Source organism: Bombina bombina, chromosome 3 (genome assembly GCF_027579735.1).
Source record: "Bombina bombina isolate aBomBom1 chromosome 3, aBomBom1.pri, whole genome shotgun sequence".
In the NCBI taxonomy this organism is placed as follows: Eukaryota; Metazoa; Chordata; class Amphibia; order Anura; family Bombinatoridae; genus Bombina; species Bombina bombina.
Genome location: NC_069501.1, coordinates 775,571,425 through 775,598,702, shown reverse-complemented (window position 1 = coordinate 775,598,702; position 27,278 = coordinate 775,571,425). Strand labels below are relative to the sequence as shown.

The following is a 27,278-nucleotide window of genomic DNA, read 5'->3' as shown; positions in this document are numbered from 1 at the left end:
CCCCCGGATGGAATGTCTGACGACTCAGAAAATCCGCTTCCCAATTTTCCACTCCTGGGATGTGGATCGCAGAAAAGTGGCAGGAGTGATCCTCCGCCCATTGAATTATTTTGGTCACCTCTTTCATCGCCAGGGAACTCTTTGTTCCCCCCTGATGATTGATATATGCAACAGTCGTCATGTTGTCTGATTGAAACCTTATGAATTTGGCCTTTGCTAGTTGAGGCCAAGCTCTGAGAGCATTGAATATCGCTCTCAGTTCCAGAATGTTTATCGGGAGAAGAGACTCTACCCGAGACCATAGTCCCTGAGCTTTCAGGGATTCCCAGACCGCGCCCCAGCCCACCAGACTGGCGTCGGTCGTGACAATGACCCACTCTGGTCTGCGGAAGCTCATTCCCTGGGATAGATTGTCCAGGGTCAGCCACCAACGGAGTGAATCTCTGGTCTTTTGATCTACTTGAATCGTTGGAGACAAGTCTGTATAATCCCCATTCCACTGTTTGAGCATGCACAGTTGTAATGGTCTTAGATGAATTCGTGCAAAAGGGACTATGTCCATTGTTGCAACCATCAATCCTACTACTTCCATGCACTGCGCTATGGAAGGACGAGGAACAGAATGAAGCATTTGACAAGAGCTTAGAAGTTTTGATTTTCTGACCTCTGTCAGAAAAATCCTCATTTCTAAGGAATCTATTATGGTTCCCAAGAAGGGAACTCTTGTTGACGGGGACAGAGAACTTTTTTCTTTGTTCACCTTCCATCCGTGAGATCTGAGAAAGGCTAGAACGATCTCCATATGAGCCTTTGCTTTTGACAGAGACGACGCTTGTATTAGAATGTCGTCCAAGTAAGGTACTACTGCAATGCCCCTTGGTCTTAGAACCGCTAGAAGGGACCCTAGCACCTTTGTGAAAATCCTTGGAGCAGTGGCCAACCCGAATGGGAGGGCCACAAACTGGTAATGCTTGTCCAGAAAGGCGAACCTTAGGAACTGATGATGTTCCTTGTGGATAGGAATGTGTAGGTATGCATCCTTTAGATCCACGGTAGTCATAAATTGACTTTCCTGGATGGTGGGTAGAATCGTTCGAATAGTTTCCATTTTGAACGATGGTACCCTGAGAAATTTGTTTAGGATCTTCAAATCCAAAATTGGTCTGAACGTTCCCTCCTTTTTGGGAACTACGAACAGATTGGAATAAAATCCCATTCCTTGTTCCTTTATTGGAACTGGGTGTATCACTCCCATTTTAAACAGGTCTTCTACACAATGTAAGAATGCCTGTCTCTTTATTTGGTTTGAGGATAAGTGAGACCTGTGGAACCTTCCCCTTGGGGGTAGTTCCTTGAATTCCAGGAGATAACCTTGAGAAACTATTTCTAGCGCCCAAGGATCCTGAACATCTCTTGCCCAAGCCTGAGCAAAGAGAGAGAGTCTGCCCCCCACTAGATCCGGTCCCGGATCGGGGGCTACTCCTTCATGCTGTTTTGTTAGCAGTGGCAGGCTTCTTGGCCTGCTTACCCTTGTTCCAGCCTTGCATTGGTTTCCAGGCTGGTTTGGGTTGTGAGGTATTACCCTCTTGCTTAGAGGATGCAGAATTAGAGGCTGGTCCGTTTCTGCGAAAAGGACGAAAATTAGGCTTATTTTTAGCCTTAAAAGACCTATCCTGTGGAAGGGCGTGGCCCTTTCCCCCAGTGATGTCTGAAATAATCTCTTTCAATTCTGGTCCAAATAAAGTTTTCCCCTTGAAAGGGATGTTAAGCAATTTTGTCTTGGATGACACATCCGCTGACCAAGACTTTAGCCAAAGCGCTCTGCGTGCCACGATAGCAAACCCTGAATTTTTCGCCGCTAGTCTAGCTAATTGCAAAGCGGCATCTAAAATAAAAGAGTTACCCAATTTAAGTGCGTTAACTCTGTCCATAACCTCCTCATATGGAGTTTCTCTACTGAGCGACTTTTCTAGTTCCTCGAACCAGAACCACGCTGCCGTAGTGACAGGAACAATGCATGAAATTGGTTGTAGAAGGTAGCCTTGCTGTACAAAAATCTTTTTAAGCAAACCTTCTAATTTTTTATCCATAGGATCTTTGAAAGCACAACTATCTTCAATAGGAATAGTAGTGCGTTTGTTTAGAGTAGAAACTGCCCCCTCGACCTTGGGGACTGTCTGCCATAAGTCCTTTCTGGGGTCGACCATAGGAAATAATTTCTTAAATATAGGGGGGGGAACAAAAGGTATGCCGGGCTTTTCCCACTCCTTATTTACTATGTCCGCCACCCGCTTGGGTATAGGAAAAGCGTCGGGGGGCACCGGAACCTCTAGGAACTTGTCCATCTTGCATAATTTCTCTGGAATGACCAAGTTGTCACAATCATCCAGAGTAGATAACACCTCCTTAAGCAGTGCGCGGAGATGTTCTAATTTAAATTTAAATGTCACAACATCAGGTTCAGCTTGATGAGAAATTTTTCCTGAATCTGAGATTTCTCCATCAGACAAAACCTCCCTCATTGCCCCTTCAGATTGGTGTGAGGGTATGACAGAACAATTATCATCAGCGCCCTCTTGCTCTTCAGTGTTTAAAACAGAGCAATCGCGCTTTCTCTGATAAGTAGGCATTTTGGATAAAAGATTTGCTATGGAGTTATCCATTACAGCCGTTAATTGTTGCATGGTAATAAGTATTGGCGCACTAGATGTACTAGGGGCCTCCTGCGTGGGCAAAACTGGTGTAGACACAGTAGGAGATGATGTAGTATTATGTTTACTCCCCTCATCTGAGGAATCATCTTGGGCAATATCATTATCTGTGGCAGTACTGTCCTTACTTTGTTTGGACGCTATGGCACAATTATCACATAAATTTAAATTGGGAGACACATTGGCTTTCATACATATAGAACATAGCTTATCTGAAGGTACAGACATGTTAAACAGGTTTAAACTTGTCAACAAAGCACAAAAAAACGTTTTAAAATAAAACCGTTACTGTCTCTTTAAATTTCAAACAGAAAACACTTTATTACAGAATATGTGAAAAAGTATGAAGGAATTGTTCAAAAATTACCAAAATTTCACCACAGTGTCTTAAAGCATTAAAAGTATTGCACACCAAATTTCAGAGCTTTAACCCTTAAAATAACGGAACCGGAGCCGTTTTAAAATGTAACCCCTATACAGTCCCAGCTATAGTCTATGCTGAGACCCAACCAAGCCCAGAGGGGAATACGATACCAAATGACGCCTTCTAGAAGCTTTTTTAGTGATTCTTAGATCCTCACACATGCATCTGCATGCCCTGCTCTCCAAAAACAACTGCGCAGTAATGGCGCGAAAATGAGGCTCAGTCTATAACTAGAAAGGCCCCCTGACTGAAAAAGGTGTCCAACACAGTGCCTGCCGTTTTATAAACGTTCCCCAAGATTATAAATGCCAATTGATAACCTAAATCTGAATAATATGCCCAAATAAAGCAATCGATTTAGCCCATAAAAATGTCTACCAGTTTTTTAGCCCTTATTAAGCCCTTTATTCTGTATGTTTGACTAAGAAAATGGCTTACCGGTCCCCATGAGGGGAAATGACAGCCTTCCAGCATTACACAGTCTTGTTAGAAATATGGCTAGTCATACCTTAAGCAGAAAAGTCTGCTAACTGTTTCCCCCAACTGAAGTTACTTCATCTCAACAGTCCTATGTGGAAACAGCAATCGATTTTAGTTACTGTCTGCTAAAATCATCTTCCTCTTACAAACAGAAATCTTCATCCTTTTCTGTTTCAGAGTAAATAGTACATACCAGCACTATTTTAAAATAACAAACACTTGATAGAAGAATTAAAACTACATTAAAACACCAAAAAACTCTTAACCATCTCCGTGGAGATGTTGCCTGTGCAACGGCAAAGAGAATGACTGGGGTGGGCGGAGCCTAGGAGGGACTATATGGCCAGCTTTGCTGGGACTCTTTGCCATTTCCTGTTGGGGAAGAGAATATCCCACAAGTAAGGATGACGCCGTGGACCGGACACACCAATGTTGGAGAAACTATATATAATATGTAAAAAGCTGTTAAAGAAAGGCATAGCTAAAACAGAAAATTCATCAAGTTATCATGGTAATTCTTATAAGGGCTAAATTATTACACTAGTAAATATGGTACAGCTTAGTTTCTCAATGGATCTTCTAAAGACTGTATACACCAACCACTGAACTTGTAGGATTAAGCTATTTGTTCCTTTAAAAAACATATTATTTTATGTGACAACACGTTGTCAGCCATACTTCATACACTTACATTTACTTTTGCTTCTTACACCATTATGTGTTCTCCCATCCAAATTTTGCAAGGTAACATTTTCTAAAACACCCCTTAACCCTTCCATGTACTACTAATGAACCTCTTTTACAGATTACACTGCCTGTCCTATTATTTGTAATTGTCCCTACCCCCTCGCAATTGCTACAATATTTCCTCTGTTCATTAAGGTGCAATCCATCCTTACTATAGAAGTTGTATCCAACTGAAAAGTGTTTTAAAAACCAATCCACTCCTTTCTACACCACATGTTCTGGTCATATCCATGCTCTTTCTGCCTTTTTTGGGTTAGTTCATAACACTGGTACTTTTTCAGAAAAGTTGTGCACTAGATAAGATGTTTCACTCATTTCTTAACTAAACTCCATCTTGTATGTCAAACGTTAGACAAACATACAACTTGTATACACAATTATAAGGTTAATCAATTATAATTGTTCCCAGTTTACTGCAAAGAAAAATTACACACATATACTGATCATGCAAATACCTCCTTACCCCTCAGCACAGACATCAGAAAATCCCTTACACACACACACACACAACTTTATATCAGTAGCAATAGCTCTCCCCCCAAGAACAGGAGCAAGTGCACAGAACCAGTAACCTTGCTTAAGAAGGTAATACAGAAATAATGATCCCTCACACACCTTTATACTATCTACTGGGAAAAGATGAAATACTGCAGATATTACTAAGAACCAGCAACTTTACTAAACAAGGAAATATGCTAAATTCTTATGTTGGGATTTCATTTAACACTGGCTAATACATTATTTAGCCATCATAAAATAAATTATTTTTTGCATGATAGTATATTTTTCAATGAGGATGAGCTCAGTGAGAAACCCTAAGTGCATGAGGTTAAATGTGAGAAAAAAGACCACCCATATAGCAGAAAACATTTATTTTGGTGCACCTGAAAAGCTTGGACCTTAAAGGGACACTGAACCCAAATTTGTTATTTCAGGATTCATATAGAGCATGCAATTTTAAGCAACTTTCTAATTTACTCCTATTATCAATTTTTCTTCATTCTCTTGCTATCTTTATTTGAAAAAGAAGGCATCTAAGCTAAGGAGCCAGCCATCATTTGATTTAGTACCCTGGACAGCACTTGTTTATTGGTGCTGTCCAATCAGCAAGGACAACCCAGGTTGTTCACCAAAAATGGGCCGGCATCTAAACTTACATTCTTGCTTTTCAAATAAAGATACCAAGAGAATAAAGAAAATTTGATAATAGGAGTGCATTTGAAAGTTGCTTAAAATTGCATGCTCTATCTGAATCACGAAAGAAAAAATCTGGGTTTAGTGTCCCTTTAAATAACCTTGAAAAAAACTACTTATCAAGATCAAAGTAAATACGTAAATTCAAGGAAGGTCACATCGGTAGGCTGGAAACTTCTAGGAGGTCTTATGGTAAAGACTACAATGGGCAATTGCAGTTGAATAATGAAGGGAGGGGTAGCATTGGTTGATGGGTAAGCGTGTCATCGAAGATGAAAAAGTGTAGGTTAGTTAGAGACAAGTGGGAGATTACAGTGATGTGTGGTCAACTAAATACAGGTATTGTGGGCAGATATTTTAGTGATTGATTCATAAAGTGTCTATATGACATTAGCATGTATAATTTATCTCTTCAGCACTTTATAATAGCTTGTGTGGGGGTTGAAATATTTTTTGTAACAATGGTGTTTCATCAAAGGTTTTAATAAGCATCATATGTAGGAAATACAGGTTTTTCCAAAAATATATTGCTGACATTTAGCAGGTTATAAAGACACCAATTGTGTTACATGCTAGGTTAACTTAATGGAGATTGAAATCTATGCACATGAGCCACCAAATGAATACATGGTGGTTCCTTAACGATTGAGGTGTAAACTCTATCTCATCTGTCTCACAATGTTTTCTTGCCAGGCCACAGATGGTTACTGAGTATAATTTTAGAACTTTTTCTATAAAATACAGAAGTTTGCACAAGCCAAACTTCTAGTCTAGTGTCCGACAGGTAACATTATTTCAATAACAAATTAAAAATGTTAAACATAAATTCCAGCTTTTATTAAACTTGATAGTTATATACAGGTATATATAGTTAGAAGAACAAAGAAAATATAATTCAATATGCTTTGAAAGAAGAGGATGGCCTTGGGAAATATACCATAAAGCTTGTCAGAATAGGCTTGTCTTGCACTTGGTGGGTTTTAATAAAGCAAAGCACAATATATCTTTCTAAATTTAAACTTGAAGTGATCACCAGTCCCATTCTGAAGCATTGCATGCTTCTACACCTTCTAAAGTAAAAATAATAGCTCTTCAGACAGCTCACCCCAATATAGGTAGAGTCTGATCTCCTGATGAAAATGGCTCAGAAAGAAAATTGAGAAAAACAAATATATTTTGGGAAAAAATTCTTAATCAAATCATAGCATGATTTCCTTGCAACTACAAGACTATTCAGGCTAAAGAAAGCCTAACACCCCAAAAAAAAGTGAAACTTTGAAACTTTTCCCAATGGCTAAAAATAAAAAAAAACTGTTAATAATAAAGGCAAATGCAGGAAAAACTCCACCTGTCGCTTAAAGCATCAACTCACTTCTGATATTACCTTTCTAAATGAATCCAGTTAGCACTTTGACCAAGAGATCCAAAACTGTATTCCTCCAGAGCAACACTATGGAACCGCTGCTCCATAACCTGTCCACCTGTTCTGAGAAGGTGGACAGACATCGCCCGGAAATCAACCCGATCCAATACGATCGGGTTGATTGATACCCCCTGCTAGTGGCCGATTGGCCGCAAATCTTCAGGGGGCAGTATTGCACCAGCAGTTCACCAGAACTGCTGGTGCAATGATAAATGCAGAGAGTGTATACTGTCTGCATTTATCGATGTGCAGCGGACATGATCCACAATATATGATCATGTCCGCTCACATCATGATAAATAGGCCCCTATATTACAAAATATATTTTGTTAAAAAAAATTATTTTGTACAGAATAAACATGTGGCCTTGGATGCCAGGAACAGGCTGAAATATAACTGTTCTTTTTCAGAAACTAGGACAAAATATTGCTGACCTAGAAGAAGTGATATGTATTCATGAAGAGCAGAGTCCTGAGGGTTACTTGACAGAGATGATTAAACACATACACTATATTGCCAAAAATATGTGGAAACCTAATCATCAGACTTATATTAGCTTGTCGGATATCCCATCCCAAAGTCATGGGTGATGGGCACTAATATTGGAATTTTGTTTGCTACCCCAACATTATAATGTAGTCCAAAACAATCCGCTTGTCAGGTGAGTATAACATTTTTTGCTTTTTATATATCATCCAAGTGGGAGCAGTGGAAGGCCCAAGAGGGAAGAAGGTAGGCGGGCCTAGAACAGGATGGGGAGGGATAAACAGGGTTCCCTACACTAACTAAAATGCTAGGCAGGGGAGAGGAAGAGATGGGTACCTACACAAGAAAAAAATATTGTTTGGATGGTGGGACCCTTCACTAGAGAAAAAAGCAATCGCTTGGAAGGGGAGGTGAGGAGGGTGTGGGGGATCCCTACACTATAGAAAAAAAAATATATACAATTAATAATACTATAAAATAAAATTAAAAAATCCCAATTTTTTACTGGCAAAATGGCTGAAAGTAACAAACATGGCAGCGGACAGTGGAAGGGATGGGGGGATTAAGAGAACAAGGGTGCCCCATGACCTTAATACAAAGAATGTTATCTGCATTCATTTTCCATTGTGAACAAGGTTGTGTGAAGAGTTGAAGACATTTAAAAACAAAGACTACATTTGTAAAACAAGCAGAGGTCAAAAGCAAACTCATATTACTTTGTGCATAACTGCTTCACTAATTGCAACTTAGCCTACAAGGGACCTCTCCTTTTCTGATGTCTCCCTATGCACAGTACGTTATCAAATCTTATCGGGACCCTTAAACATTTTTAAAAGGTCCACCGGAGGATTTTGACCCCCAGCTTAAGAAGCAATGCTCTAGGGCAGACATCCTCAAATTTGGCCCTCCAGAGGTTTTGGAACTACATTTCCCATGATGCACAGCCAGCATATCAGTTGGCTGAGTATCATGGGAAATGTAGTTCCAAAACAAACCTCTGGAGGGCCAAGTTTGAGGATGTCTGCTCTAGAGCATTGATTTATCCATTGTAACTACATGAAATACTTGAACATTAAAGATCACTTGAAAAACAACATTTGTTTCTTAACAAAAGTAATGGGTTGAATATATTCTAAACAATGAATTTATGTAGAAGTAAAATATGGCCTTAGAGCAGGGCTGTCCAATGTTTATAAAAAATCTTGATATCTGCTCCTTTTAGTTAGGTTTCATTGTGTCTCACCATATAAACAGACCCAATATCTAATGAAACTAAAATTCTGTGTAAGGGTATCAGAAGGTTTATTATAGTTTCTCCTTCCAGAGATGTAACCTTGTGAACTGAAAAGAGTTTTGTGCACAAGATTTTATTATGTCATCCATATATATTTGTACCTAAATCATATAACAACAAATTAATAAATTAAAGGGACATTCCAGTCAAAATTTAAGTGCACATAGATGAATTACATCTTTGAGTAGAAACATATTTGCAATATAAATGTATTAGCAAAAATGCTTCTAGTAAAAGTTATCACTGTTTTAGTGTTAACATTTTCTCTGCATGTGCATGTGAAGCATAGCTAGATATTGTCACTGCACCCACATTTTAAATAATGCAGCTGCTCAGATCATCACTGGGGCTTGTATCATGTCAGCAATGAACAAATTGAGTAATTACCAGATGGTACCAGCACCTTAGGCTCTCTAAGCAAATGTTGTGTTTAAAATGCTGGTGCACGGTGCATACTTATAAACACTTTTGAAACAGCTATAGCTTTTATTAGAAGCATTTTTGCTAATGCATGTATATTACAAAAATGCTTCTGTTCAATACCGAAATGCAGTGGGGAATTTGAGGAACTTGCACTTGGATATACAAAAGTTGAAATTCCAGCCATATAAATTTGCTTTATATTGTTATAAAATAATATCTGTAGAATTTAACTTACCAATAGAAGAATGATATGCTGTAGAATTGCTGTTGTCTCTGCTCATTGGAAATGGGGATAAGTAAGCATGTGTGCAATTCTTTGTAGATGCTTGATTGGCTAAAGAAACAGAGATGATAACTTCAAAAACAATTAAAAACAAGTCTTTATAAAGATAACCATACGAAATGTAACAAATATTTCATTTGAAATTCTATCAATTTTAAAGCTAATTAACGCTGAAAAATTTGCCATTACGCTGAAATTATTATTATTATCATTTATTTGTATTGCGCTGCCAAATTCCGTAGCGCTGTGTAAAATGATAGGGGTGTACAACGACAACTTTTTGCTAAAAATACAAAACATAAAACTAAACAACTCTAGTACAGGAGGAAGAGGGCCCTGCTCCGGAGAGCTCACAGTCTACAGATGGCCAGGAACGCATATTACGAGTCGCAGCGGTATAGCTATACCTCAAGCATTTTAGCCTGTAACGCAACGGCCATTCCGCACACAAAAAAATTACGTTTGAGTGAGGGATTTTCCATAGCGCCGTATTACAAGTTGTGTGGTCTGGCTAAAATGCTTGCATTACAGTCAATACTGACACGATCCATACCGCCATCTGAGACCAGTAGTTATGGATTTTGCGAAACAAAAATGTTTCACAAAACTCATAACAAAAATGTTACAAAGTACACTAACACCCATAAACTACCTATTAACCCCTAAACCTCCACCCTCCCGCATCGCAAATACTATATTAAACTTATTAACCCCTAATCTGCCGCCCACCCACATCGCGACTATTAAATAAACCTGTTAACCCCTAATCCACCTCTCCCCAACATCGCAGAGACTAAATATAATTATTAACCCCCATTCTGCCGCTCCCTGACATCGCCAACACTAATAAAAGTTATTAACCCTTAATCTGCCGCTGACACCTAAATTAAAATTAACCTATTAACCCCTAAACCGCTGCCCCCCACATACATCACCAACACATTTAATAAAGTATTAACCCCTAAACCTCCAGCCCCCCACATCATAACTACTAAACTAAACCTATTAACTCATTAACCCCCCGGCGCCCCCACATCGCAGAACACTAAATTAAACTATTAAACCCTAAACCTAACAACCCCCAAACTTTAACCCCTTAAGGACCACAGCACTTTTCCATTTTCTGTCCGTTTGGGACCAAGGCTATTTTTACATTTCTGCGGTGTTTGTGTTTAGCTGTAATTTTCCTCTTACTCATTTACTGTACCCACACATATTATATACCGTTTTTCTCGCCATTAAATGGACTTTCTAAAGATACCATTATTTTCATCATATCTTATAATTTACTATAAAAAAAATTATAAAATATGAGGAAAAAATGGAAAAAAACACACTTTTTCTAACTTTGACCCCCAAAATCTGTTACACATCTACAACCACCAAAAAACACCCATGCTAAATAGTTTCTAAATTTTGTCCTGAGTTTAGAAATACCCAATGTTTACATGTGCTTTGCTTTTTTTGCAAGTTATAGGGAAATAAATACAAGTAGCACTTTGCTATTTCCAAACCACTTTTTTTTTAAATTAGCGCTAGTTACATTGGGACACTGATATCTTTCAGGAATCCCTGAATATCCCTTGACATGCATATATTTTTTTTTAGAAGACATCCCAAAGTATTGATCTAGGCCCATTTTGGTATATGTCATGCCACCATTTCACTACCAAATGCGATCAAATAAAAAAAATTGTTCACTTTTTCACAAATTGTTTCACAAACTTTAGGTTTCTCACTGAAATTATTTACAAACAACTTGTGCAATTATGGCATACATGGTTGTAAATGCTTCTCTGGGATCCCCTTTGTTCAGAAATTGCAGACATATATGGCTTTGGCATTGCTTTTTGGTATTTAGAAGGCCGCAAAATGCCACTGCGCACCACACATGTATTATGCCCAGCATTGAAGGGGTTAATTAGGAAGCTTGTAGGGAGCTTTTAGGGTTAATTTTAGCTTTAGTATAATGTAGTAGACAACCCAAAGTATTGATCTAGGCCCATTTTGGTATATTTCATGCCACCATTTCACCGCCAAATACTAACAAATAAAAATAAAGCGTTACATTTTTCACAATTTTAGGTTTCTCACTGAAATTATTTACAAACAGCTTGTGCAATTATGGCATAAATGGTTGTAAAAGCTTCTCTGGGATCCCCTTTGTTCAGAAATAGCAGACATATATGGCTTTGGCTTTGCTTTTTGGTAATTAGAAGGCAGCTAAATGCCGTTGCGCACCACACGTGTATAATGCCCAGCATTGAAGGGGTTAATTAGGGAGCTTGTAGGGAGCTTGCAGGGTTCATTTTAGCTTTAGTGTAGGTATCAACCTCCCACATGACACATCACACCCCCTGATCCCTCCCAAACAGCTCTCTTCCCTCCCCCACCCCACAATTGTCCCCGCCATCTTAAGTACTGGCAGTAAGTCTGCCAGTACTAAAATAAGAGTTTTTTGGGGATTTAAAAAAAAAAAAAAAAGATAATTCTGCTCTGTAGGATCCCCCCTTAGCCCCCAACTTCCCTGATCCCCCCCAAACAGCTCTCTAACCCCCCTCTCGGCCTTATTATGCGCCATATTGGGTACTGGCAGCTGTCTGCCAGTACCCAGTTTGAAATGAAATATGTTTTTTATAACATTTTATTATTTTGTTATTTTAAAAATAGTATTTTCTGTAGTGTAGCTGCCCCCCCTCATCCTCCAACCTCCCAGATCGTTAACATTTGTAATGTTCCCACCCTCTCTCCCACCGAGTACCACCTTAAAGTGTTCCATAGTGTAGGGTTCCCACCCGCCCACGCGCGCACCCGCTCCCGTGCGCGCGCGCACCCGCGCACGCGCGCACACTCGATCCCGCCCCCCTTCCCCACCGATGGCCGCCCACCCGCCTCCCATGATCAGCTCCCACCCACCAACGAACAGGGCCATTGATGGCCGATGCAGAGAGGGCCACAGGGTGGCTCTCTCTTCATCGGACGGCTAAAAAATGTTATAGCAGGATGCCTCAATATCGAGGCATCACTGCTATAACATGAAAGCAGTTGGAAGTGATCAGGATCGCTTCCACTGCTTTCAAAGACCAACAACGTACGGGGTACGTCCTTGGTCATTAACTGCATTTTTTTGCAGGACGTACCCCATACGTCGTTGGTCGTTAAGGGGTTAAATTAAAATATAACTATCTTAAAATAAATAAAAACTTACCTGTGAAAAAAAAACTAAGTTTAAACTATAAATTAACTAACATAACTATTCTAATAAAATTAAAAAAACTACCAATTAAAAAATCTAAATTACAAATTTAAAAGAACCTAACACTACGAAAAAAATGAAAAAATCTAAAATTACCAAAAATAATAAACACTAAATTACAAAAAATAAAAAAACTCTTCTAAGCTTACAAAAAATAATAATCAAAATGATCAAAAATAAAACCAATTACACCGAATCTAATAGCCCTATAAAAATAAAAAAGCCCCCCAAAATAAAAACACCCCCTAACCTACAATAAACTATCAATAGCCCTTTAAAGGGCCTTTTGTAGGGCATTGCCCTAAGTTAAACAGCTCTTTTACCTAAAAAATTGCCCTTAAAAGGGGATTCAGCTCTTTTACTGCCCTTAAAAGTGCCCATCCCTAATCTTAAAAAAAAACCACCCAAAAAAGTAAAAAAAAAAAACCTAACACTAACCCCATAAAATCTACTCACGGTTCCTGAATTCCAGACATCCATCTTCATCCAGGCGGCGAGAAGCCTTTATCCATGCGGCGACACATTCATCCATCTCGGGGACGTCTTCTATCTTCATTCCGGCAACGTGGAGTGGAGCTATCCTGGACGGCAAAGAAATCCTCCGTTGAATGCAGGGTAGCCGTTTCAAAATGACGTACCTTGCATTCCTATTGGCTGATTTGATTCTTCAAATTTAAATCAGCCAATAAGATTTCAGTAGCTCTCATCCTATTGGTTGTTTTGAACAGCCAATAGGATTTCAGAAGCTCTCATCCTATTGGCTGATTTGAATTTGAGGAATCAAATCAGCCAATAGGAATGCAAGGTACGTCATTTTGAAATGGCTACCTTGCATTGAACTTCAGTGTACGGCGGTGACCGTAAGAAGAGCACGCTCCGCACAGGATGTCTTCGCCGTCAAGGATAGCTCCACTCCGCGTCGCCGGGATGAAGATAGAAGATGTCCCAGGGATGGATGAAGGTGTCGCCGCCTGGATGAAGATGGATGTCCAGATTTCAGGAACCTTGAGTAGAATTTATGGGGGTTTTTTATTATTTTTTGTGTGTTTTTTTTAGATTAGGAATGGCCACTGAATGGCCTTTTAAGGGCAGTAAAAGAGCTAATTGCCCTTTTAAGGGCAATGCCCATACAAATGCCCCTTTAGGGGCAATGGGTAGCTTAGGTTTTTTTAGAGTTAGGTTTTTTTATTTTGGGGGGTTGGTTGGGTGGTGGGTTTTACTGTTGGGGGGACTTTGTATTATTTTACATGTAAAAGAGCTGTTTAACTTAGGGCAATGCCCTACAAAAGGCCCTTTTAAGGGCTATTTGTAGTTTGTTGTAGGTTAGGGAGTGTTTTTATTTTGGGGGGCCTGTTTATTTTTATAGGGCTATTAGATTAGGTGTAATTGTTTTTATTTTTGATAATTTTGTTTATTATTTTTTGTAAGCTTAGAGTTTTTTTATTTTTCGTAATTTAGTGTTTATTATTTTTTTCATAGTGTTAGGTTTTTTTAAATTTGTAATTTCGATTTTTTAATTGGTAGTTTTTTTTTTATTAGAATAGTTATGTTAGGTTAATTTTTAGTTTAAACTTAGTTTTTTTTTTATTTCACAGGTAAGTTTTTATTTCTTTTAAGATAGTTATATTGTAATTTTAATAGTCTAGGGGTTTAATTTAGTGTTTTGCAATGTGGGGGTTGGCGGTTTAGTGTTAGTAGGTTTAGTTTATTAGTTACGATGTGGGGGGCTGGTGGTTTAGGGGTTAATACTTTATTATAGTGTTGGCGATGTGGGAGCCGGCGGTTTAGGGGTTAATAACTTTTATTAGTGTTGGCGATGCCGGGGAGCGGCGGAAAAGGGGTAAATAATTATATTTAGTGTCGGTGATGTCGGGGAGCAGCGTATTAGGGGTTAATAACTTTTGTTAGTGTCGGCGATGTCGGGGAGAGGCGGATTAGAGGTTAATCACTTTATTTAGCATCGGCAAAGTCAGGGAGAAGGTTTAGGGGTTAATAATTTTATTTAGTCTCGCCAATGTTGGGGGCGGCAGATTAGGGGTATTTAACACCCATAGGGGTTTATGGTAGGGTGTTATGTTTAAACGTAACTTTCTTTCCCCCATAGAATCAATGGGGTTGCATTACGGAACTCTCCATTCCTGATCGCAGGTGTTAGTTTTTTCTAACACTTTCTCCCCTTGGAGGTCTATGGGGGAAAGCATTCACGAGCATGTCAAATTAGCCCTTGGCTTTTGTGCGGTATGGAGCTTAACGCACCATAACGCACAGCACAAGGAGGCTTTTCAGTAACTCGTAATGGCAGCGATATGGAGAGTGCAATAAAACAATTTTTTGGCCTTATTTTCGCACCCTGTTTAGCTCAAAACTTGTAAACTAGGTGAAAGATAGAAAAGAAAAAAAAACAGTGCAGCTAAAGGAGACATTTTTTAAATGCATTATAGCTAATTACATGCCATATCTAATTAACAAAGTGATAACAAAATTATTTAGGGATAATATTGAATAAGATGAAAATTTGATTCCAGGAACAGTGATAATATCATGGACTCATTAAAAAAACAAACATATTTGCTAGCATTGTTATAGGGCTACATCTACGGCTTTAGTTATAAAGGAGGCATTTTCAACAAACAATTAGCAACTTTTTTCCAATAGAGGGCTAGTTTACGAGAGGAGCGCAATTTCTCGCTCCTGCTCTTGCATTAAATTCACTAGACAGAGGCTTTTGTTGCGCATCAGGTAGTGCGCGTATTACAAGCTGAAAGCAAAAAGGTTTTGTATGAGCGATAAGCTGACGCATGCAAAAAGCTGACCTTCGAATATCCCAACAGCGTTAACGTATTCCCCCTTAGGCTTCAATGGAGTGTGAAAAGAGAAAAATAAACACCCTTATTTGCATGTTTAACCAAGTGCGCTAACCCGACATGCAATATAAATATTTCACATTCTAATGTTGTTTACATAGCAGAATATTTTCTATTAATTCTTTTATATATACTGTATGTATATATATATAAATATATATATATGTGAGATTTTTTTGTAATATATATATATATATATATATATGTATATGCATATATATATGATTATATAGAGGTATATATATAGGAATATCTATTGGAATGTAAAATATTTACATTACATACACAGTTAAACAATTTATTATATATGAATATTGCAAAAATATGCTTTTACATATTTTCAGCTACTTGACTGTAAATACAGATATACACATATAAATACATAAATACACATATAAATACATATGTACACACACAAATATATTTATATAAATAGACATGTATATGTATGTATCTCTATGTTAAAGCCATTTGCAGCCCTTTTTTTCTAGCATCTTAGACCTCATATCTTTGAGCCCTTATAACTTTTTAATGCAATATTTTTTTTACTAAATTTTATTAGACAGTGATATTATGAGTGGGTTTTTTTTCCTGTTTTTTTTTTCCTGGATTTTTTTTTTGTGGATTACCCTTTCGTTTTGTGGATTACAATGGATCAAGAAAAACAGAGAAGACTGTCGAGTAATAATTATTTGTTGTTGATGTTTAATGATGCCAGGGTTTTTAATGTATTTTGTGTGATGTGGGCATTAGCTTTAATTTATGTTTTTTGTATTTTGTAGTTTAGTTAAATGATATGTATTTGTTAGGGGCCTTTTTAATTTTGTAGGTGTTTTTTATCTTTACAACTTTACTGTTCTTTGTAAATTAGAGGTCGTAGGCTCATAGTCTTTGGAGGATAGCAGCTAAGAGTTAATAGTGATGTGAGGTTAGGTAGTAGATAGTTTGCAAAGGAGATGATGGAGCTTTAGGGGATAAAATTGTAGTGGGGTTAGTTTGCAAAGGGGATTAAGGTGCTTTATGGTTAATAGTGTAGTGGAGTTAGTGACAGGGTTATTACACTTTAGGGGTTAATATTGTAGCAGGTTTATTGAGTTGCTCTTTTTGCATTAAAAGAATAACAAAAAAACAAATGTATTAAAGATTTCCATTAATACATTTTTTCTTTATTATTTTAATTTGTGTAGACTGCCTTTCGTTTTCGTTTGTGTACTAAATGTACATGCCTAATATGTATAAAAGGAATCATTTACATAACATCTTTAATGTAGGTGGCGATGCTGCTTTGAAAATATTGCCAGTATCAGAAAAGTAATGCCACCCATAGGCCTAGATTTGGAGTTTGGCGTTAGCCGTGAAAACCAGCGTTAGAGGCTCCTAACGCTGGTTTTGGCCGCCCGCTGGTATTTGGAGTCAGTGATTAAAGGGTCTAACGCTCACTTTTCAGCCGCAACTTTTCCATACCGCAGATCCCCTTACGTCAATTGCGTAGCCTATCTTTTCAATGGGATCTTCCTAACGCCGGTATTTAGAGTCGTTTCTGAAGTGAGCGTTAGAGCTCTAACGACAAAACTCCAGCCGCAGGAAAATAGCAGGAGTTAAGAGCTTTCTGGGCTAACGCCGGTTCATAAAGCTCTTAACTACTGTACCCTAAAGTACACTAACACCCATAAACTACCTATGTACCCCTAAACCGAGCTCCCCCCACATCGCCGCCACTCGATTAAAATTTTTTAACCCCTAATCTGCCGACCGCCACCTACGTTATACTTATGTACCCCTAATCTGCTGCCCCTAACCCCGCCGACCCCTGTATTACATTTATTAACCCCTAACCTGCCCCCCACAACGTCGCCGCCAGCTACTTAAAATAATTAACCCCTAATCTTCCGACCGCAAAGCGCCGCCACCTACGTTATCCCTATGTACCCCTAATCTGCTGCCCCTAACACCGCCGACCCCTATATTATATTTATTAACCCCTAATCTGCCCCCCTCAACGTCGCCGACACCTGCCTACACTTATTAACCCCTAATCTGCCGAGCGGACCTGAGCGCTACTATAATAAATGTATTAACCCCTAATCCGCCTCACTAACCCTATAATAAATAGTATTAACCCCTAATCTGCCCTCCCTAACATCGTCGACACCTAACTTCAATTATTAACCCCTAATCTGACGACCGGAGCTCACCGCTACTATAATAAATGGATTAACCCCTAAAGCTAAGTCTAACCCTAACTCTAACACCCCCCTAAGTTAAATATAATTTAAATCTAACGAAATAAATTAACTCTTATTAAATAAATTATTCCTATTTAAAGATAAATACTTACCTGTAAAATACATCCTAATATAGCTACAATATAAATTATAATTATATTATAGCTATTTTAGGATTAATATTTATTTTACAGGCAACTTGGTAATTATTTTAACCAGGTACAATAGCTATTTAATAGTTACCTAGTTAAAATAATAACAAATTTACCTGTAAAATAAATCCTAACCTAAGATATAATTAAACCTAACACTACCCTATCAATAAATTAATTAAATAAACTACCTACAATTACCTACAATTAACCTAACACTACACTATCAATAAATTAATTAAACACAATTCCTACAAATAAATACAATTAAATAAACTAGCTAAAGAACAAAAAATAAAAAAGAACTAAGTTACAAAAAATAAAAAAATATTTACAAACATAAGAAAAATATTACAACAATTTTAAACTAATTACACCTACTCTAAGCCCCCTAATAAAATAACAAAGCCCCCCAAAATAAAAAATTCCCTACCCTATTCTAAATTAAAAAAGGTAAAAGCTCTTTTACCTTACCAGCCCTGAACAGGGCCCTTTGCGGGGCATGCCCCAAGAATTTCAGCTCTTTTGCCTGTAAAAAAAAACATACAATACCCCCCCCAACATTACAACCCACCACCCACATACCCCTAATCTAACCCAAACCCCCCTTAAATAAACCTAACACTAAGCCCCTGAAGATCTTCCTACCTTGTCTTCACCATCCAGGTTCACCGATCCGTCCTGAAGAGCTCCTCCGATGTCCTGATCCAAGCCCAAGCGGGGGGCTGAAGAGGTCCATGATCCGGTCAAAGTCTTCATCCAAGCAGGGCAGAAGAGGATCTTCCATCCGATTGAAGTCTTCATCCAAGCAGCATCCATCCGGAGCGAAGCGGCAGGATCCTGAAGACCTCCAGCGCGGAACATCCATCCGGCCCGACGACTGAACGACGAATGACTGTTCCTTTAAGGGACGTCATCCAAGATGGCGTCCCTCGAATTCCGATTGGCTGATAGGATTCTATCAGCCAATCGGAATTAAGGTAGGAATTTTCTGATTGGCTGATGGAATCAGCCAATCAGAATCAAGTTCAATCCGATTGGTGGCAGTGAGTATTAAACTGCGTTGGTGTGGACAGGATTTGGGGGTTAATTTGTTGTCCCTTTTAAGGTCATTTGTACAGTTACAAGGTTTTAGGAAACCAGTGGCTTAGTGCTATTAACCCTTTCATGCCTACACCCTGCCCTATTGTGATGTTGAAAGACTTCATTCATCAAAGAAGGCAGATGGTTACAGACAGTGACACTGTGTTTGTCACTGTCTCTAATGATTATCTGCTTGTGCCTCTGGGAGGTGTGGGAGTGAAGGTGGGAGGAGGACGGACACCCAAAACAGAGTCCCCCATTAGGGTCTGTTTATATCTATTCTATATTGGTTTTAACCCTAATCTAATCTGAGGGAAAACAATTTGGTCTCAGATAACCCCTATCAATGTCAGATCACAGAAATTCAGAAGTTGACATCAAAGATCTGGAATGTGGGGTTAGTTTGCCTCCTCCTGGTGACCAGGTAATGAATAGTCCACAGAAGGCAGATGGTTACAGACAGTGACACTGTGTTCGTCACTGCTTGTAATGATCATCTGCTTGTGCTTCTGGGAGGTGTGGGAGGAAAGGTGGGAGGCGGATGGACAGCAAAAATGTTGGGGGGGAGGGAGGGGAGAGAGAGAGAGATATCTTGCTTTGATAGGGTCACTTGATACATGAGTCAAAGTTCCCACTGTAGTGTCCCATTTAATAGCTGGTGGGCGATTGAATATGTAATGTATTTACCTGTCAGCATCTTCCCCATGTGCTTATCACAGCTGCAGGAGTCTGCATCCAGTAGCAGGGCCCATCAGAGGCAATGTAAGCACAGTGCCAGGGATCTCACAAGGAGCAGCACACTGTAGACCAGGGATACACTTGTGCACTTGAGACATCAATGCTCTACTGTTAGCCAAAAAGACATCATCCTCTGTGATCCTCAGTAATTGTCCTTTTGCTACTCTATAATTCATATGGCATGGATTACAACTCATGAAATGCGTTTGAGCATTCGCTATGATCAGCTTACTATATAGTAAAGGTACAAACCCCTTATAAAACGACATTCAGGTATGGTATTTTCCATTTATGAAATGATGCAATAAACTATAAGCCCACCTGGTTCTTGTTAAGCTACTGCACAAACTTCCCACTTTCTTCTTCTCAGCCTGACCACACAAACAATTAATCATCTATTTATCTCTTATACCCTTTCAGGGCTTTTCCATATGGATTGTTATGTGAATAGACATGGGACAGCTCCCACTAACTGCTGAAAAGGTTGGAATAAGCGGGAGTAAACTTCACTCATGTTGCTGTCCCTTGTCTCTACAAGTCAAGTGGAATTCTGTGGCAATTCCCAATACACATCTGTGTATATATATTAAGGTCTATAAATGTATCAAATACATTGGAGTCCGTGGATGGAACAAAATTCAAGCCTAATTGTAGAACTCTAATTTCCTCATGACTAAGAGTTGCTTTGGACAAGTTAAAAACTTTTAAATATTGTATCTCTTGTTCTCCTTGAGTAATACTGATCCCTCCCTACTGATTGTTTTCTATCTCTCTGCTACAATAGTTCTATTGTTATTATTCCTCCTCCTCTCCCTTCCTCCTCCTTGGCCTTCCATCACTCTTGTCTGAAAAACTTGATCCATACTTACAGATGTATTTACTCCCAAAACAGAGTCCCCCATTAGGGCCTGTTTATATCTATTCTATATCGGTTTTAACCCTAATCTAATCTGAAGGAAAACAATTTGGTCTCAGATAACCCCTATCAATGACAGATCACAGAAATTCAGAAGTTGACATCAAAGATCTGGAATGTGGGGTTAGTTTGCCTCCTCCTAGTGACCAGGTAATGAATAGTCCACATGTGCAGCAACTCTCCTTCAGATACCTGCAGTGTAACCTAGTTTCCTGTAATGGCAGCACCAATTATTAGACGGGGATGCATGAAATGTACTTAGTGTTTAGAGTCCCTTTAAGTACTGACATTGTCAGTATAGGTGGGGATACAACAGGGAAAACAAGTAATTTCAAATTACAAAATCAAGGTAAATGAGCTATCTGTAAACAACCGAATATATTCCAGCAGGTAAAAAAAGATCAATAGGAATACATTAAAGGAGAGAGAAAAAAAACCTTTGAAATACAACACAGAGTTTCTATTTTAATACAGCCTCCCGATAATTTATAAAAGCACAAACAAAAATACAAACATTAAAAAATGATCCCCTTGCATAATGTATAATCACCTTTGGCAATGTTTGTTATTTTAAAACATATTTATTAATGCCTTTATTTACGTGTGTCATGATTAAGCTTCTTTTGGATACACACATTTCTAATTAACAGATCTTTTAAGTTACCAGACAGGCATAAGGGCAACACTTTAGGAGGTACTCAGGGATATCACTGAATCCATGTAAATTAAATGATCTGTTTGTAAAATGCTGATGTGAACATTTACTTGGCATGCAGTGTGCTTGCTTATCTTTATCTTAAAATGTAGTCCCAAGAATTCAACACAAAGTATGTGAAACATTTCAGAACATATTGACAATGCGTCGGCACCTCAAGGAATGATGCAGTTATATGATTGTAGGTTTCTGAAGCTAGTGTTGGTGCCATGACACTGACAAAACTGTCACAATGATCTTTGGAACTGGGCCTAAATTACACAAATTACAAAATTCCCATCTACGCATCAAAACAAAATCCAATTGCACGCTTACCGCAGTCCACTCTTTCAAATACTTGGGTATGTTCTTAGACCCTAATCCATCTTTTGGCCTCCACATAGAAAAACTTGCATCTAAACTTTATCCAAAATTAGGTGTGCCCTGTACAGAAACAAATCTTGCCTCAGCCCTACAGTAAAGGAAAAGATTGCACAGCAAATGCTGATGCCTATCATGGATTATGGGGACCTGGTATATGCACCTGCACCGCAAACTCACCTTAATAAACTTAATACACTGTATAACTCGTTCTGCCGCTTTGTGCTACAATGTAACTACAAGACCCACCATTGTGACATGCTAAAAGAACTAAACTAGCTGTCGCTGGAATCCAGATGCACCCATCAAATTTTTCCTGCCTTGTGTTTAAGTGCCTTTCTGGAAAGCTCCCACCCTACCTGAGCAGAATGCTCTCCCCGGCTATTCCCACCTCCTATAACCTCCGATCCAGTACCAGCACATTATTTAGCTTGCCTCAATACAAAAAAAAAGCAGCTCGATCCTCCTTTTCCTACCGAGCGCCACAGCTATGGAATGACCTCCTGCACACTTTCAAACCTTCCCCAAGCCTAATATCTTTTAAGAGATCCCTCTCTACATATCTCAAAACAGAATGCACCTGTCATGGTTGATTATATATTTCTTACCTGTTCTATGTAAAATTTTTGCATCTATTGTGTATTATTATTGTTTTTGAATTTTATTGTACCCTATTGTATCAATGCAATGTTTTGTGGACCCAGGACATACTTGAAAACGAGAGAAATCTCAATGTATCCTTCCTGGTAAAATATTTTATAAATAAATAAATAAATAAATAAATGTTTGCAAAAGGTATAGATGGGAGCAGATAATTTTGAATACAAAAAAATATCAAAATCAATGTAGAGATAATACCTTTAAGGGTTATTTGAAAAGAAAAAAATGGATACGATAAAAAAAAAATAATTTTAATAAAAAGTTTCTACACTTGCCGGTCTGTAATTGGACAAATACGCAAGCGATAAATAACAAACCATTGCAAGTGGTTATTGCTACCGCAAGCTTTGGCTAATTTTTAAAATGTCCCCCAATTGCCCCCAATTTTTAGTGTATTAATCTTTATTAAAAAATAAAAAACATAATTTATGCTTACCTGATAAATTTATTTCTCTTGTGGTGTATCCAGTCCACGGATCATCCATTACTTGTGGGATATTCTCCTTCCCAACAGGAAGTTGCAAGAGGATCACCCACAGCAGAGCTGCTATATAGCTCCTCCCCTAACTGCCATATCCAGTCATTCGACCGAAACAAGCCGAGAAAGGAGAAACCATAGGGTGCAGTGGTGACTGTAGTTTAAATTAAAATTTAGACCTGCCTTAAAAAGACAGGGCGGGCCATGGACTGGATACACCACAAGAGAAATAAATTTATCAGGTAAGCATAAATTATGTTTTCTCTTGTAAGGTGTATCCAGTCCACGGATCATCCATTACTTGTGGGATACCAATACCAAAGCTAAAGTACACGGATGAAGGGAGGGACAAGGCAAGCTTAAATGGAAGGAACCACTGCCTGTAGAACCTTTCTCCCAAAAATAGCCTCCGAAGAAGCAAAAGTATCAAATTTGTAAAATTTTGAAAAGGTATGAAGCGAAGACCAAGTCGCCACCTTGCAAATCTGTTCAACAGAAGCCTCATTCTTAAAGGCCCAGGTGGAAGCCACAGCTCTAGTAGAATGAGCTGTAATTCTTTCAGGGGGCTGCTGTCCAGCAGTCTCATAGGCTAAGCGTATTACGCTCCGAAGCCAAAAAGAAAGAGAGGTTGCCGAAGCTTTTTGACCTCTCCTCTGTCCAGAGTAAACAACAAACAGTGTAGATGTTTGGCGAAAATCTTTAGTAGCTTGTAAGTAAAACTTCAAAGCACGGATCACGTCCAGATTATGTAAAAGACGTTCCTTCTTTGAAGAAGGATTAGGACACAATGATGGAACAACAATCTCTTGATTGATATTCTTGTTAGAAACTACCTTAGGTAAAAACCCAGGTTTTGTACGCAGAACTACTTTATCTGAATGGAAAATCAGATAAGGAGAATCACAATGTAAGGCAGATAACTCAGAGACTCTCCGAGCCGAGGAAATAGCCATCAAAAACAGAACTTTCCAAGATAAAAGTTTAATATCAATGGAATGAAGGGGTTCAAACGGAACCCCTTGAAGAACTTTAAGAATCAAGTTTAAGCTCCATGGGGGAGCAACAGGTTTAAACACAGGCTTAATTCTAACCAAAGCCTGACAAAAAGCTTGAACGTCTGGAACATCTGCCAGACGCTTGTGCAAAAGAATAGACAGAGCAGAAATCTGTCCCTTTAAAGAACTAGCTGATAATCCTTTTTCCAAACCCTCTTGGAGAAAGGACAATATCCTAGGAATCCTAACCTTACTCCATGAGTAATTCTTGGATTCACACCAATAAAGATATTTACGCCATATCTTATGATAGATTTTCCTGGTGACAGGCTTTTGTGCCTGTATAAGGGTATCAATGACTGACTCGGAGAAGCCACGCTTTGATAAAATCAAGCGTTCAATCTCCATGCAGTCAGTCTCAGAGAAATTAGATTCGGATGATTGGAAGGACCTTGTAGTAGAAGGTCTTGTCTCAGAGGCAGGGTTCATGGTGGAAAGGATGACATGTCCACTAGGTCTGCATACCAGGTCCTGCGTGGCCACGCAGGCGCTATCAATATCACCAATGCTCTCTCCTGTTTGATTTTGGCAATCAGTCGAGGGAGCAGAGGAAACGGTGGAAACACATAAGCCAGGTTGAAGAACCAAGGTGCTGCTAGAGCATCTATCAGTGCCGCTTCTGGGTCCCTGGACCTGGATCCGTAACAAGGAAGCTTGGCGTTCTGGCGAGAAGCCATGAGATCCAGTTCTGGTCTGCCCCAACGATGAACCAATTGAGCAAACACCTCCGGATGGAGTTCCCACTCCCCCGGATGAAAAGTCTGACGACTTAGAAAATCCGCTTCCCAGTTCTCTACACCTGGGATATGGATTGCTGATAGGTGGCAAGAGTGAGTCTCTGCCCAGCGAATTATCTTGGAGACTTCTAACATCGCTAGGGAACTCCTGGTTCCCCCTTGATGGTTGATGTAAGCCACAGTCGTGATGTTATCCGACTGAAATCTGATGAACCTCAGGATTGCTAACTGAGGCCAAGCTAGAAGAGCATTGAATATTGCTATTAACTCCAGAATATTTATTGGGAGGAGTTTCTCCTCCTGAGTCCACGATCCCTGAGCCTTCAGGGAATTCCAGACTGCACCCCAACCTAGAAGGCTGGCATCTGTTGTTACAATTGTCCAATCTGGCCTGCGAAAGGTCATACCTTTGGACAGATGGACCCGAGAAAGCCACCAGAGAAGAGAATCTCCGGTCTCTTGATCCAGATTTAGCAGAGGGGACAAATCTGTGTAATCCCCATTCCACTGACTGAGCATGCATAGTTGCAGCGGTCTGAGGTGTAGGCGCGCAAATGGCACTATGTCCATCGCCGCTACCATCAAGCCGATTACTTCCATACACTGAGCCACCGAAGGGTGCGGAATAGAATGAAGAACACGGCAAGATTTTAGAAGCTTTGATAACCTGGATTCTGTCAGGTAAATCTTCATTTCTACAGAATCTATCAGAGTCCCTAGGAAGGAGACTCTTGTGAGTGGGGATAGAGAACTCTTTTCCTCGTTCACCTTCCACCCATGTGACTTGAGAAATGCCAGAACTATGTCCGTATGTGACTTGGCAATCTGAAAGCTTGACGCCTGTATCAGGATGTCGTCCAGATAAGGGGCCACTGATATACCTTGCGGTTTTAGGACCGCCAGAAGCGATCCCAGAACCTTTGTAAAGATTCTTGGAGCTGTAGCTAACCCGAAGGGAAGAGCCACAAATTGGTAATGCCTGTCCAGAAAGGCAAACCTTAGGAACCGATGATGATCTTTGTGAATCGGTATTTGAAGTTAAGCATCCTTCAAATCCACTGTGGTCATGTACTGACCCTCCTGGATCATAGGTAGGATGGTCCGAATAGTTTCCATTTTGAACGATGGAACTCTGAGGAATTTGTTTAAGATTTTTAGATCCAAAATGGGTCTGAAGGTTCCCTCTTTTTTGGGAACCACAAACAGATTTGAATAAAAGCCCTGTCCCTGTTCCGTCTGTGGAACTGGACAGATCACTCCCATAACTAGGAGGTCTTGCACACAGCGTAAAAATGCCTTTTTCTTTATCTGGTTTACAGATAATCTTGAAAGGTGAAATCTCCCTTGAGGAGGGGAAGCTTTGAAGTCCAGAAGATATACCTGAGATATGATCTCCAACGCCCAGGGATCCTGAACATCTCTTGCCCATGCCTGGGCGAAGAGAGAAAGTCTGCCCCCTACTAGATCCGTTACCGGATAGGGGGCCGTTCCTTCATGCTGTCTTAGAGGCAGCAGCAGGCTTTCTGGCCTGCTTGCCTTTGTTCCAGGACTGGTTAGGTTTCCAGCCCGGCTTGAATTGAGCAAAAGTTCCCTCTTGTTCTGTAGCAGAGGAAGTTGATGCTGCACCTGCCTTGAAATTTCGAAAGGCACAAAAATTAGACTGTTTGGCCCTTGATCTGGCCCTGTCCTGAGGAAGGGTATGACCCTTACCTCCAGTAATGTCAGCAATAATTTCCTTCAAACCAGGCCCGAATAGGGTCTGCCCCTTGTAGGGAATGTTAAGTAATTTAGACTTTGAAGTCACGTCAGCTGACCAAGATTTAAGCCATAGCGCCCTACGCACCTGGATGGTGAATCCAGAATTCTTAGCCGTTAATTTAGTCAAATGAACAATGGCATCAGAAACAAAAGAATTAGCTAGCTTAAGTGTTGTAAGCTTGTCAAGTATTTCAGTCAATGGAGTAGCTGTCTGAAAGGCCTCTTCCAGAGACTCAAACCAGAACGCTGCAGCAGCAGTGACAGGCGCAATGCATGCAAGGGGCTGCAGGATAAAACCTTGTTGAATAAACATTTTCTTAAGGTAACCTTCTAATTTTTTATCCATTGGATCTGAAAAAGCACAACTGTCCTCGACAGGGATAGTGGTACGCTTTGCTAAAGTAGAAACTGCTCCCTCCACCTTAGGAACCGTCTGCCATAAGTCCCGTGTGGTGGCGTCTATTGGAAACATTTTTCTAAAAATAGGAGGGGGGGGAAACGGCACACCGGGTCTATCCCACTCCTTATTAATAATTTCTGTAAACCTTTTAGGAATTGGAAAAACATCAGTACACACCGGCACTGCATAGTATTTATCCAGTCTACACAATTTCTCTGGCACTGCAATTGTGTCACAGTCATTCAGAGCAGCTAATACCTCCCCAAGCAATACACGGAGGTTCTCAAGCTTAAATTTAAAAGTAGAAATATCTGAATCAGGTTTCCCCGAATCAGAAATGTCACTCACAGACTGAAGCTCTCCTTCCTCAGCTTCTGCATATTGTGACGCAGTATCAGACATGGGCCTTAAAGCAT

At 39.5% G+C, this 27,278-nt stretch overlaps 1 protein-coding gene across 1 annotated transcript in view; it reads right to left on the bottom strand.

Moving 5' to 3' along the window:
- Window positions 1-27,278, bottom strand: part of TMEM182 (transmembrane protein 182) — a 57,769-nt gene that overhangs the window by 18,334 nt on the left and 12,157 nt on the right. Inside the window, exon 3 of the mRNA XM_053707664.1 lies at window positions 9,418-9,516. Coding sequence (XP_053563639.1) covers window positions 9,418-9,516 — 99 coding nt within the window. The remainder of the gene's footprint in view (window positions 1-9,417; window positions 9,517-27,278) is intronic.